The following is a 15,431-nucleotide window of genomic DNA, read 5'->3' on the forward strand; positions in this document are numbered from 1 at the left end:
TGCAGGAAATTGCCTGTACTTTCCACACACCAGGGCTATAAGTTTTCATATAACTGAGAGCTGAACGATCCTTACGTGGATTTTTTTTTTTTCTATTTAGGATTCTGGCTCTTCAGGAAAACTTCCTTCTCCAATTTAAAATGGATGTAAGTAGTGACATTTCTCTAGATGGGTTTATGTCATTGCTGTTTCTCTACGGATTTGAGCAGGAAAGAAGAAAGGAAGGCATCTATTTGCCCTACTTTTTAACTTATTTAGAAAACAGACAAGGCTCAGCATGGAATCAAGGGATCTTAAAGGTTGTTGACTCAAAGTTTACAAAATTTGCCCAGGACTCTGGAAGAATTGTACAGCTGAATTGTCACATTGCTGAACTGACATAATGTTTTTTCCTTACACAGGCTTGTTCTGCTGAAGAAAGGAAAAGGGACTTTGAGAAAATCTTTGCCTACTATGATGTTGTAAGTGTGCCTCTTTATACTGTGCTGGCCATCTTTGAGTAGGAAACTTATTTAACCCCTATGTGGAGCCATCTTACCCACAGACCCTAAACTTACATGATGAATACCAATCCCATCTGTGTGTTCTAGGTCAAGATACTCTCAAGTTCTCTAGACCTTCTGAGAATAAAGTAAAAATAGCCAAAGGAGTACACATGGTTGAGAAGAGAAAAAAATGACTTTTTTTTTTTTTGGCTCCTTGGGCCTAAACTATAAGTTTTCTCCCTCTTGTAGGACTAAGAGTTCGTTTATAATATCATGCACAAAAACATACAACCCTCCCACCCAATATTCAACCCAAAGAAATAGAGGAAAATTCATACCTATTTCTCATAAAAACTATTTTTTCTTGTAGAACCAATTATTTGATGAAAAGGGGAGAATATAAAAATTATAAGTACAAAGTATGGCAAAGAGATTGAATTTCCTAAGGACATGATAGTATGATGTAAGAAGGAAGAAAAGTAGAAAAGCAGAAAAAATGTTGGGAAAGGTTATAAGGATGTTTCCCTGAAACTAATCAGACTAGATAATTATGTGTCATGTTCTGAGCAGAAAACAGTATCACCTGGGAGAGGCAGTCTAGCATAGAGGTGGTTAAACACGTGGCTTCTGTGACCAATTACCTAGGTTTGAATCATGGCTTATTACCTATGCGACCTTGGGCAGGTTCCTTAGCCTCCCTGTGCTTTGTTTTCCTTATTTGTAAAATTAGGGTGATAAGGATAATAATATCTACCTTCTGGGGATGTTATGAGAATTAAATGAATTCAGGTTTATAAAGCTTTTATGAGAGTGCCTGACAAGTACTATATAAGTGTTTGGTAAATACACTAAGGGAATGGAATTTTTAAAATAATATGTTAAAGGCTCAGGATTAAGAAATCACAAAAAGAGTAGATGAGTTCTTATAGTGGAACTTTAGAGAAGAAACAAATATTTTAATATGTATTGTATTTTATAGATGTTCATATTTGCATGTGTTATAAAATGGTTAGAGAAAAATAAAGGGTCTCATGTACAGACCAAATGATAATTCTAACATGTCCATTCAATGTAGTCTCCCTGGATTTAAAATAAATATTTTAATAATCACCATATCATTGCCAAATTATAGGGCAAAATAAAAATGTTTCAATCTATACCTCAAAGGCTTAATATTAGGTACAATTAACACTTATCTGAACTGAAGCCTAGGACCTGGGAAGCCAACGAAGGCAATATATGTCATACGACTGCAATCTGCAAAAGCCGAGGAACTCAAAAGTATGATTTCTCATTTGGTTACATGGAGCTGTTTTCAATGAGTTATTTTAATTCATGTGGAACATTCGTGTCCTGCATGGAGAACATAAATTGGAACATGCCACTTCTAAATCTATTTGCAGCCACAGAAGAATACTGATACAGTTTATTTATCTAATTTATTCCTTTGCTTTTTGACTTAAGAAAGTGATATTTGGGCAATTGGATCTTTTCTTTTTCAGAGTAAAACAGGAGCCCTGGAAGGCCCAGAAGTGGATGGGTTTGTCAAAGACATGATGGAGCTTGTCCAGGTGAGTGCACGTTTTTCTTCTTATGAACTGGGGTTGTTGTTTTGATTGATTCCATTGTTTATTTGTGGGAATCAGTGAGACTGAAGGTTAATGTCAAAGATAAAATCTAGGGATGTAGTTTATTTAATAACCTTTGAATTGCTATGAAACCCAACAAACCTCCCTCGCTTTCTTAAGATTGTAGTTTAAATTACATGAAGCTATCATGCAAGTATGTTTTTACCATCATTTAAAGGCCATCTATTTTACCAAAGGAGCACAGTGCCACTGAATATCTTTCTGTTCTATTTTTTGGTTACAGAAAGTCCCTCTTCCCCTTAGACTTGGTTATTAGAATAACTAAAACATTTAATTGAATTTCATGTAATAAAACTTATCTTCAGAATTCTATTTTTTTTTTTAACTAAGAGGTTTCTCTAATACCTAGCCTAAGATGGTTATTTATCGGTTAACACATTGCTGAGGTTGGGGCAGATGAAATTTAGATTATATTTACATCACACAGCTGTTTTATGTAGGACAGACAATGTTTAAAAAACCTTCTTCGAGGTCCTGTTGAACTGTATTGACCAGCTACATGATCCAGTTAAGCAGATCATTTCCAGTTCTTCCTTTTCCATGGGATTATGTAAACAATGAATTTAGTAGTCTTGTATCCTTAGGGATTTTTTGAGGTTTGTTCAGAACACAATGATTGTGTTCTGGTCAGCCCAAATAGCAAAAAATTAGAGTAGCAATTATGAACTGTTTGTGGAGTTCCAGACTTCTTTGAAAATCAGATTAACACTATGGAGCCTTGCAGCTGAAAAATGTGCAAATATCAATTTTTGCATGAATCTCCAGGAAGTTTGTGTACTGTAATAGAGCAGGCATGGATAAAAGCCTTTCTGACATCTAATCAGCCTGATGAGACGTCTTCTGTGATTCCTTTCTTTTGTTATTCTCATCCCAATGGGTCCCTTGCCTCTTCTTTTCCTCGTTCACTTGTTGCTTCTGTTGGAGATTTCACAGGCATTTGCACAGCCAGAATAACTGATGAGTATTGGTGTGGTATTGCTTTTTCTATTGATTGCTAGAGGAAAATCCCATTTCACTAATTATCTATTTAATGTCAGAATGGCTTCTGTAATAGAAACTGAGCAATTATCTATGGGATATTAAAGTTGCATGGCAGCATTTGCTAAATTAGAGTTTTAATTTGCTTTTGAGAGAATGAATGGGATAGTCAGTCTGTTTTTGAGAGCTGCCTGGCCTCTTATGCATTGGAGCCAGGGGCAGTGACTGCCTGAGTGTAGAGCCTGGGGGCTTTGGAACCTTACAGCACTCTACCCCACCACCCCCCACAGAGGTTTTGGCCTTCTTCTCTTCCATGGCCCACACATACAGCCCAGCTGTGAGTGTGGATGCAGAGTCACAGTGAGCAATCAGTCATTAACCAAATCAACCTCCCTTCTTCTTTGCTCCCCCTTTTCTTTAGTCTCAAACTTGTGGGAAAAAATTTTTTCTCAGGTCAGAGGTGTCATTTGTTGCTGACAACAGTCTTGTGGCATCCCACATCTTCGCCAGGCTGTGGGAGGCAGCTGGGCTTGGCTGAGGGATTAAGCTCTGTTTGAATCAGAATACACCCGATTTACAGAATTTGAAGGGGTGGTTTCCAGAGGGGCTGCCTTGGTTGGGGGTGGCTGCTGCTCCTCCTCTTTGGTAACCTCATTTTGATTCTCTTCCCTTCTTTCTCTTTTCCCTCACTATGAAAAGAACTGATTGGAATTTTTTTTGTAGATGAGGCTGTGTAAAATGGGAGACGGTGCTTCGGACTGTGACAGATCTGAGCTTTAATTCCAGATCAGCCATTTATGAACTGTATGTGTGTGGGCAAGTTACTCAATCTCTCTGATACTTGTCTCCTCATCCATTATATGGGCACAACAATATTTACTTCCCAAGGTTGTGTGCTGACTAGAAATAACATAAACACTGATCACAGTCCCTGGGATATCAAATGATTTCCAAAAGTAATAGTCTTTATTATTTTATTAGAACAAAGCGGCTGGGCGCGGTGGCTCACGCCTGTAATCGCAGCACTTTGGGAGGCAGAGGCAGGCGGATCACGAGGTCAGGAGATCGAGAATATCCTGGCTAATGCGGTGAAACCCCGTCTCTACTAAAAATGCAAAAAATTAGCTGGGCGTGGTGGTGGGCGCCTGTAGTCCCAGCTACTCAGGAGGCTGAGGCAGGAGAACGGTGTGAACCTGGGAGGCGGAGCTTGCAGTGAGCCAAGATGGGGCCCCTGCACTCCAGCCTTGGCGACAGAGCAAGACTCCGTCTCAATAAAAAAAAAAAAAAGGAACAAAGCTGCTGTAATCTTTGGAGTACATTTCTGAGAATAGTTAGCATTTGAAAGAGAATTTCATAAAAGGAATCATCTGCTCAAAGCATGGCTATGCCATTCTATTGGATAATCCTGTCCGAAACAATAACGTAAAAAAAGCCAGTGCAAAAGAAAACATCTAAAAGATAGGTATGATTATGTCAGATGGCAATTAACTAACATATTTTAGAATGCATAGCTTGAAAATTTTTGCTTCCTTTCTGATTATAAAATTATCTCTGCATACTATAGAAAAATGTTGAAAATAAAGGCAAGTAAAAGTTAAGAAGCTGATGAGAATTCAAGCTAAGAATTCGGATTCTAGGCTGACCCCCTGGGGTTCCAGGTCTGATTTTACCACTCCCTGCCAATGAGACCTTGGGCAAGTCATTTTGCATCTCCAAACCACAGTTTCCTCATCTGGAAGATGGAAATTGTCATAGATCCTACTTCCATAAAGTTGTCATGAAGATTACAGGAGGAAAATCTGTATAAGGCAATTAATATTGTGCTACTTCACTAATTAATACCATGGTAATAAATTATTACTAAAAACTCAAAAAATATTAGCTATATCACATGTTGATCTGGAAAGTGATATAGCTCTCATAACTTCGGTGACTATGATCATTGCTATTTCTATATAATTTTTCTAAGAGAAAGCCCAGATATCTATCAGCAGTAATTTTGCTGTATCCCTTCTTAAAAAATCATGATTTTTGAATCTGGATAATCTTAATAATCTTCAATAACTCTGCCTTTCAATTGTCATTGAGTTTGGCAATGGTTTCCAAAGGCCAGTAGGAGGAGATAGAAGTAAAATCCAAACCAACAACATAGCAGACAAGACACTTTTTCCAGAGAAAATGAAAGAGATGGGAAAAATACTAGACCATGCAAAAAATTAATTGGAAGCAGAGATCAGCCTTGTTCTTCAGTGGATTTATATCACCTTATATCACCTCTATGGGAAGATGAAGATACTCGCCCCTTTTTGCCTCTCTGTTTCTGCAGAGCTGCTGGGGCAGCACAAAGGCACCTCTCAGTGTAAGCACCAGCCAATTTGAGACAGAGCTAGTTCCTAGGGACCAAGTCAGACTATGGTCAGTAATTCAAAAGGAATTTATTGGGATTCTCCAGATGATTTGTTGAGCTAAAACATATGTACACAGTGATAATTGAAGGTGCATATCTTTACTGTGTCTTTCCTAGTCTTTACTGGATCTTCCTTAGTCTTCTAGGTTTCTTTAAAAATACTCGCCATATAATTTGTATGCTGTAGTCAAAGGATGACCAGTAGTTGAATTTCACATTTCTTGGCTTTATAAACATAGTCTTTCCTGTGACTTTTTTCTTTATTTTCATTTTATATAAAAGGGCCATGGGAGAAGTAAACAAATCAGTATTTGGAATTTATTTTAAAAGAAACTATCAGAGAGCATATACCATGGGGTCAGCAGGAAGCTGGCCCAGTTACAAAGTCTGGGTCAGGGTTTTTGGTGTTTGCAGTAATAACTCTGAAGTAAGCTTATCTTACAGTCTTCTAATTCTTGGACAATCATATATGATGCATATGTTGACTTTACATGAACAAGATTATTTGGTTATCAAAACACCCCATTCCCCAAGCTCTGAAAAATGGCACCCAAGTCTTTCCTCTGTCAATCTGATAAGATAGCAGGTCCTTGAGGAATAAACATGATTTCTTTTTTTCCAACGAATGTATTGAGATATGATTGACACTTAAAAAAGCACTGTGTATACTTAATGTATACAATTTGATGCATTTGGAGGTAAGTATACGCCCATGAAACCATCATCATGATCAATGACAAAAACATCCATCACCTGCAAGCATTTCTCTAGCCACCCCCCTCCACCGTTTTTTGTCTTTTTGTTTTGCTTTGTTTTCTTTTATGTCAAGAACACTTAACATAACATTTACCCTCATAGCAAATGTCCAAGTATACAATACAATACAATACAATATTGTTAATCATATGCACAATAATTTCTATACAAGATTTTTGTTTGTTTGCTTTTGAGACAGAATCTCACTCTGTTGCCCAGGCTGGAGTGCAATGGTGCGATCTCAGCTCACTGCAACCTCCGCCTCCTGGGTTCATGTGATTCTCCTGCCTCAGCCTCCTGAGTAGCTGGGAATCACAGGTGCATGCCACCACACCCAGCTAATTTTTGTATTTTTAGTAGAGATGGTGTTTCACCATGTTGGCCAGACTTGTCTCAAATTCCTGACCTCAAGTGATCTGCCCACCTTGGCCTCCCAAAATGCTGGTATTGCTGGCATGAGCCACTCCGCCTGGCCTACAAAACTTTTTAACAGCCCATAGCTCACTCAGAGCAGCATAAAAATCAACACAAGAATCTACAGCTTAAATTAGAAAGTAGAATGGCAAGAAATTCCAGATCTCCCAAGAGAAGGTGGAAATGTGAACAGTAACATCGGAAGCCAAATAAATTGGCTGCCGGAAGTGACACCAATTTATTTGGAAGCCAAATAAATTGGCTGCCTGGAAGTGATGGGCGTTCCTGCCCACAGGCCTCCCTAAAGTTCTTTCTTTTCCTTGATGGACACCCCATTTGCTTTTTCTCTGCTATTGACAGGAAGATGATTGGCAAGAGGGGACAATACCTCTTGTTATTGATAGATTGAATAAAGAATTGAATCTAACATGTGCCTCTCTAAAGAGCTAGCCCTTAGCAAAAATGTTTCTTTTCACTTTTAAATTGTAAAAATGATACATGTATCATAGAGAAATCAGAAAACAGAAACCAGAAAAAACAGAAGCATAACCTCTATGTTCTAACAGACTGACTGTGAACTGATTTTCTCCTATGTATGTTTTTATATGGTTGAGATTACAGTGAATAATAGACATTACAATATCATTGTATATTATATATAATATAGAGTATACTATATATAGCCTATTATAGAATAATATTAATAGTCATTCAGTAACCACATAATATTTCACCTGTGGTTAGATCATAATTTACTTAAACATTCCCCTATTATTAATAATTTAGATGGTTTCCCATGTCTGCGATTCAAAACAATAATGCAATAATATCCTTGTACAAAAATCTTTCTCTGTATTTGGCCTTGTCCCGGGAATAAAATTACTAAATCAAGTGGTTTGCGTGCTTTAGAATTCCTGGGATCCATTGTCAAGTTTTAGCAAACATCTGAAGAAAGAGCAGGTGTGCTTTCCCATTTCCTTCTTCAACGTCCTTTCCTCCAACCGGACTTTTCTTCCCCTCACTACCCAGAAAGTTGCTGATGACTTCATTTTGACCTAGCTTTGTCTATCAAGGAAGATAGCATTCTAGTGTATATACTATATGTTTTCGCACTATTATGTTAGGGACTTAACGTGCTGCCATCTCTTGGGTGATGAAAAACTTTGAAAAGAGAGGATAGGTGGCAAGGAGAAGAAAATATAATCCCAAAGAGTGAATATCTAACAAAAGAATGTCTGGGGTGGTGGAAACTAGCGATGGGAAGAAAGTTGAAAGATTGAAGAGGTTCTTCCAGGAGCTTCTCAAATTAAAGCACTGCTGGGTGCACCACTCTCTAGGAGACTTCCCAGTGTCTGAGCAGACATTTCCATTTGCCTAGTAAACTGATCCTAAAGGAACATCAATGTAATTTCTTATTTTCATTTTAAAAAGCAATGGCAGGTGATAATTTGTAAACAAGCAGAGGCTTGTTGGTAGAGACCTGGACAGATATCTTAAGCAATAATGTCTTAACTTCTGCCTGTCACCTCAATGTTTTCAAACACCAGTGTGGCCAATAAATAGCAAACTGGAGACAGAAAACATGTTGTAATTTTGCATGGTTAGAGAATAAGTTTCTGGTTAATTAAATATTTTGATTGGTAGATAATTATTTTAAGTGGATTACAATAAAATGCACTTACCATCCGTGAAACTCTAATTCAGTTCCTCTAGTGGTCAGAATATGATCCTGTGTTGGAGTCATGTTGACTCTAGGATAGAGATTTGTGGAGCGCTGGTTAACAGAAGGCTTGGATATGAACTTTAATTATTTTAAGAGCATTGGAATGTACAGGAAAGGATAGGTATATGACAAAAACAGGAAGGCTGCATTTGAGGATAGTCGTGCACTAATTTCATATATATAATTGAGCACCTACTACGGGCAAGAATTGGGAAGAGAAGGCCAGCCCCAAAGTTCCCCCTATTGCCAGGATTAAAGGGAGACAGGTCAGCATTTTTCAATCAATTTTATTTCAGATCCACTCTCACACTGTCCTATGAGATGAAAGAGGAAAAAGTTACATTTTTACATAAAAGATTATGATACAGTGTAGTGATAAAAAATATACACTTTTGGACCTGACTGCCTGGATTTGTATCTTGGTTCTGACATGTGTCAGCTGTGTGACAGTGGGCAAGTTAATTAACTTCTCTGTGCTTTAGTTTACTCATCTATAAATTAATGATGAAAGTAGATACAACCTCTTAGGGTTGTTCTGAAGATTAGAGTTAATATATTTAGAGCTCTTACCTCAGGAACCTATCTGCACTTATATTAGTCACTTGTTATAAAAACTGTTGTTAAGACTGAGGCTCTAAAGGTTTCTGGTGATTTGTCTTCAGTGACACGTGCATTTTTGAGCTGTGGCATTTAGGTCTCCTGACTCATATTGAGTTGCCCAATATTGAAAACATAACTCAAAAGGTCCAAAGGAACTTCCTTTACATACATCCACATCCATTCCCACATCTCCTAACACACATGCATTCATACACCAAAAATATTTTCTACTCACTTGAAGGAAATAATTACTATGGTGGGAAACAAAGTCCATTATTCTTCAATTAGAAAACAAAACAAAACAAAAACAAACTTAGAATAGTTTGAATGAGGTAAATACATTGGCAAATTAATTCACACTAATGTGTAAATGACTACCACCTGAGTATTTTCTAATAACAGGATTTGCCAAAAGGATCCTGGGGCCGTTTAGTGGAGAAAAGTTTTACCAACAAGTCACTGTAGATGCTGAAAAGCAAACATCCCCACATTGCACTGTACAACAAATGAACTCCCACCAGGGGGTCTCAGAATGCAGCCTGCTGTTTTCAGGACCTCTGAGCCACATTTCCTTGGGCCACATCTATACTTGCCTGGTACTGGCAGAGAACTACAAGAGAACCTATTGACAAGGTCGAGTTACATTGTGGCCTCAGAGTCTAATCATTCAGGCCACTCTCCACAGAAGAGTGAAGTTGATCAAGTTTATCTTCTGGTCCAAGACTTTCAGCTCCTGATATCTCTCTGAATACCAGCCCTACTCTGGTGTTTATTTTTCCTGCTCTGCCATCTGGCTTCCAATTTCTGTTGCTCTTTCCTCCTTCCTCCTATTTTAAACCTGCTATCAGTAATAGATTTGGTGTCAGTCATTCACCCCATGGGACAGTGCAAATTAACGAGTCTTAATGTGGCTCGGCTAGTTAAGGAACAATTTCTTTTTCTTCCCCTACTGATGATGTTTTTAGTGATTTTGTTTTTGGAAGCGAGAAAATCTTGGGGCAGGGTTGGGTAACGGAGAGTGCTTCCCAGAGCCCCTGAAATCAAACCTGCGGGTCATTGCCTTCTCTGTTCACTCATAAAACTACTCCAGTAATCAAGGGGCTTGGAAATTTGACTAAATTTGTGTTTTGTTTTTCTCTCTGTACATTGACTTTTAAATTTAGATTTGTGAACAAAAGTTTTCTGAAAAGGAATTTCATGGAAAGGCTTTATTCCCGTTAATAGTTTGAAAACGGGGCTGGGCACAATGCCTCAGGCCTCTAATCCCAGCACTTTGGGAGGCCGAGGCGGGTGTGTCATCTCAGGTCAGGAGTTTAAGACCAGCCTGGCCAACATGGTGAAATCCCGTCTCTACTAAAAAAATACAAAATTAGCCGGGTGTTGTGGTGGGCACCTGTAATCCCAGCTACTTGGGAGGCTGAGGCTGGAGAATCGCTTGAACTTGGGAGGCGGAGGTTGCGATGAGCTGAGATGGCACCACTGCACTCCAGCTTGGCGACAAGAGTGAAACTCCGTCTCAAAAAAAAAAGAAAGAAAAGAAAACGGGAAAATGGAGGACACACTTTTCAGTGTAAACCAGGGTGCAGAGAACAAAAGGGGGTTTGGATTTTACAGAATCAGTGCCCACTCACGTTGCCAGTTAGTTCTGTTTATGCAAATAAAGGATTCAAACTTGCTTAGTTCTGATTGGTTGTCGGAGCCAAGTTCTGATGGTCAATAGAGCTGAGCCCTGATTGGTTAATTTAACTGAGTTCTGATTCGTTGGTTCGGGTGAGCTCTGAAAGCCCTAAAATGAAAAAGGTGCTGGTTTCCAGGGAACTTGAGTAAGCTGTCATCTCTAGTCAAAAAAGGGCCACTTGGATATATTTTAAATTTAGGGCCAGTGGCCGGGCACGGTGGCTCACTCCTGTAATCCTAGCACTTTGGGAGGCCAAGATGGGCGGATCACCTGGGGTCAGGAGTTCAAGACCAGCCTGGCCAACATGGTGAAACCCTATCTCTACTAAAATACAAAAATTAGCCGGGCATGATGGCGGGTGACTGTAAGCCCAGCTACTCGGGAAGCTGAGATGGGAGAATCACTTGAACGCGGGAGACGGTGGTTGCAGTGAGCCGAGATCACTGCCACTGCACTCCAGCCTGGGAGGCTGAGACTTCGTCTCAAAAAAAAAAAAAAAAAAAAAAAAAAAATTTAGGGCCAGTAAGCCACATGAGATCCATTTTGAAGGATGGGCTCTTTGATTTTGACATTTATTCACAGATGCATCAGCACACATGTAGTTTCATTAGACCAGCCTTTTCTCCATGAGAATGGTATGAAATTTTGCAATGAGCACTCAATTGGAATCAGAGGACTATTGAGGACTGTCTCCAATTGTCAGAGGACTGTTGGACTATTCTTGGGCTCAAAAATGCTGCCACAACTTTCCAGCTTGGCAGGAAGCTTAAGCTTTCTCTGCACCTCTGTTTCATAATTTGTAAAAGAGGTGGGATTGTTTACTTCCCAGCATTATTGTGAAGCTTAAATGAAATAACCTATGGAGAATCAATTTGTTAAAGCATTCCTCACTTTTGCAGGCCTTTGAAGTTGAAGTAAAAAACTTTTCCTAGCTAACATGTATCACATTTCTAGCTAACATTCTTTCTTGCCCCCTAACATATCCCTTGGAGTAAATATTACATCCCTAGCTCAACCACATGTTTTAAATTTACATTCAGTATAACCATTTTTTTTTAAACCAGAGGCACAAAAATCTCCTACAGGGAGATAATGAAATGTGTCTTCTCTCATCAGCGCAGCAAGGCAGAAATTTATGATCATAATTCCCTACTTTGAGGCAAAGTATCTTTACTATGGTTGCTAATAAGGCAGTCTTTCTCTAAGAACTGCAGGGAAGTGATGTGGAAGTAAAGGTTTTTTGGCCTGAAGGGACATGCTGAGAAATGAAGCTGTTGGCAGAAAACTTATCCTTGGCAGCATTTGGTGGGATGAGGCGATAGACTCATTCCCTCACTCCCTGTGGCCTGTCTCCTTCAAGGCAGGACACCCTAAGCTTAGGGAGCATCAGAGAGGGTGTTAAAGGGTGGGAAAAGGGTGGGAACACCATTGGCTTGCCTGTTAACATGTTACTTTTGTTGCCCTCAGCCCAGCATCAGCGGGGTGGACCTTGATAAGTTCCGCGAGATTCTCTTGCGTCACTGCGACGTGAACAAGGATGGAAAAATTCAGAAGTCTGAGCTGGCTTTGTGTCTTGGGCTGAAAATCAACCCATAATCCCAGACTGCTTTGCCTTTTGCCCTTACTATGTTTCTGTGCTCTTGCTGGTAGAATTGTATCTGTGCATTGCTGCTGGGGACACAGTGGGCAAACTCACAAATGGTGTGCTATTCTTGGGCAAGAGGAGGGAGGCTAGGGCCTTCCTTCCACCGGCATGATCTATCCCTGCCTCACCGAAAGCCCCTGTGTAGTGTCTGTGTTGTTTTCCCCTTGACTCTGGGCTTTCCTATCCTCCCAAAGACTCAGCTCCCCTGTTAGTTGGCTCTGCCTGTCCTTCCCCAGTCACCAGGGTTGGGGGGACAGGGGCAGCTGAGTGCATTCATTTTGTGCTTTTCTTGTAGGCTTTCTGCTTAGTCTGAAAGGTGTGTGGCATTCATGGCAATTCTGTAACTTCAACATAGATTTTTGTGTGTGTGTGTGTAAATAAATCTGCAATTGGAAACAAAAATGTGCTGGTAATTGCTTTTGTCTTGTGACCTTTGAAATGTTCTACCTGATGGTTTGACTAACAAACCCCTTATCTAATGGGGATCGGGGGAAGGGTAGAGAAGGAGAGTGAAGGGCAATATCTTAAAAGAAATCCACACCACCAGTCCTTCTATAGTTCTCACATGCCCTCACTAGGGCTGACTTCCTGGTGAGCTGGCATTAAAGTGAGAGCTGCCAATAATCACTTTTTACTGGAAGGAGGAGACCAGAACACTCATCCTGGACTGGGTTTTGTTCTTAAGTGCTTGGTGAGCTCATATGGCTAGGCAGGTAGAAATAGAGAAGAAATATGAAGAAAATGTTTCCCAAGTAACCCAGGCTCCCCTCTCCATCCCTTCCTTTTCCAACAGTGCTCCCCAGCAAATCTGGGACCACGACAGTCTTCTTCTAGGTACATGAGTGCCTCTCATGGATGCCTCTGCATGCTCCTGGCCCCAACATGCGCCCTGCTCTCTTCTCTCCTGGAACTCTGATGCCATCCCCATGGAAAGGAGACTGTTGGGGCAAGGGCAGAGTTTCTGCGGGTCAGGCCCCACTTTCCTTTACTGTCTTCATCCTTTATTCTTCATAACACCCCTACCTTACACTAGACTGTGCAGTAATTTCAGGCTTAGTGAAGTGTTATAGATAATTCAGAAAAATTAGTGTAGAACAGTGTATTTAGAGCTGTTCATAACCCAAGAATTCTGCTTACAGGGGTTCCCTTCATTGCACACCCTTGTCCTAACCTGATTTTCTTCCCCTCAGGTCACCCTTACCTCCAACATATAGATAATTCATATTAAGAACTACTATTTACTAAGTGCTTTCTATGTGCCAAGTACTTCTAGGTGCTTTCCATACCTTAAGTAATTTAATCTTCACCAAATCCCTGTGAGATAGGTACTATCATGATACTCATCTTAGAGATGAAGAAACCAAGGTAGATAGAAGCTAAACAATATGTTCGTTATCATAGCTCTTAGAAGAGGGAAGTCAGGGAGTCTGACTCTGGAACCACATGTTCCTAACCACCACCTTATTTTTTGTTTTATTTTATTTTATTTTTTTTGAGATGGGCTTTCGCCATGTTGCCCAGGCTGGTCTCAAACTCCTGGGCTCAAGTGATCCACTCGCCTCAGCTTCTGAAAGTGCTGGGATTACAGGCATGAACCACCATGCCCGGCCAACAACCACTTAATTACAGACAATTTTCATGTACCTTTCAGGAAGCCTTGGCCCCTTCCTGCAGGTTCTTTCTCACAGTGGGATCTGCCACACATCCCAGAAGAACAGTTCTCCAAGTCTGGGTCATTCAGCCTGGAGTACACTTTGTGGGAGCTTAAAGAGAGTTCAGGAAGCAACACAGGGTGAACCACACATGCCAGATTCTTCTGTTGATTGTCCAAGTGGTGAGCTAACTGTACACACATACACCCTTCACAGGACAAACAACCATTTTCAGGATTGAGACTGCCTGAACCTACAAAGAGGAAAAGACATTCTCTATTTCCAGGACATCACATTATTCTGCAGTGATTAATTCCTCTTAATCTCCTGTTTTCTTGTTGTGTTTTAAATAACAGAAGACTTTTATTTTAACATAGTTGAATTTATTTTATATTTATTTATTGCAACATATTTTATGTTTGGTTTGAGAAAACCCACTCTATATGTCACAAATGCATTCTCTTCCACTGTCACTTTTTTAAACTTTAAAAAAATTGTAGTCATAGATACATATGTGTGTGTGTTTGTAGCATAACAATTGCCATTTAACAATTTTAAGTGTATAATTCAGTGGCATTAATTACATTTACAATCTTGTGCAATGATTACCACTATGTCTAAAATTTACTCATCACCCCAGACAGAAACTCTGTACCCACTAAATAATAACTCCCAATTTCCCTCTTCTCCATTCTCTGTTAAGCTCTAATCTATGTTCTGTCTATATGAATTCACCTATTCTAGATATTTTATATAAGTTGAATCATATAATATTTGACCTTTTGTGTCTGGTTGGTTTTACTAAGCATCGTAATTTCATGATTTATCCATGTTGTAGCACATATCAGAATGTCATTCCTTTTTATGGCTGAATTATTTTCCATTGTATGAGTAGTCTATATTTTGTTTATTCATTTGCCTGTTGATTGACACTTGGTTTGTTTCCACCCTTTGGTTATTGTAAATAATGCTGCAAGGAATATTGGCATATGAGCATCTGCGTCCCTGTTTTCAATTCTTTTGTGTATATACGTAGGAGTGGAACTGGTGGTTCATGTATTAATTCTATGTTTATCTTTTTGAGGAAATGCCAAACTGTTTTCCATATAGCTGCAACATTTTACATTCCCACTAGCAATCTATAAAGGCTCTAATTTTAATCTCCTCTTCCTAAATAGAGCTTTTTCCAGAACTGGCAAAAATCAGAACTGGACCCAAGGCTGAGCCATATCCACTTAATTTATGACTCTTCCTTTAGCTACACGAAGAGTCTTTGAGCTTTGCTGCTCCTGCAATGGGTGTACTGCATTCTTAGCTAAGGATGTGCATCCTCCTCAGTGTCTACCTAGTGGTGGCTGAGATGAGGATAAGGGTGGGAAGGGATGTTTTATTCTTTTAGGAATAATTTGTTCAGACCCATTGAAAGAAACTACTTACCTTGAGC

At 39.6% G+C, this 15,431-nt stretch overlaps 1 protein-coding gene across 1 annotated transcript in view; it reads left to right on the plus strand.

Annotated features, from left to right (window-relative positions):
- The window catches only part of SCGN (secretagogin, EF-hand calcium binding protein), a 50,508-nt gene extending 37,809 nt beyond the window's left edge, over nt 1-12,699 (plus strand). Inside the window, exons 8-11 of the mRNA XM_002816492.4 lie at nt 101-146; nt 402-461; nt 1,988-2,056; nt 12,158-12,699. Of these exons, the coding sequence (XP_002816538.3) occupies nt 101-146; nt 402-461; nt 1,988-2,056; nt 12,158-12,286 (304 nt within the window). The 3' untranslated portion in view covers nt 12,287-12,699. The remainder of the gene's footprint in view (nt 1-100; nt 147-401; nt 462-1,987; nt 2,057-12,157) is intronic.
- Nucleotides 12,700-15,431: the final 2,732 nt, after the last annotated feature.

This window comes from Pongo abelii, chromosome 5, assembly GCF_028885655.2.
Source record: "Pongo abelii isolate AG06213 chromosome 5, NHGRI_mPonAbe1-v2.0_pri, whole genome shotgun sequence".
NCBI lineage: Eukaryota > Metazoa > Chordata > Mammalia > Primates > Hominidae > Pongo > Pongo abelii.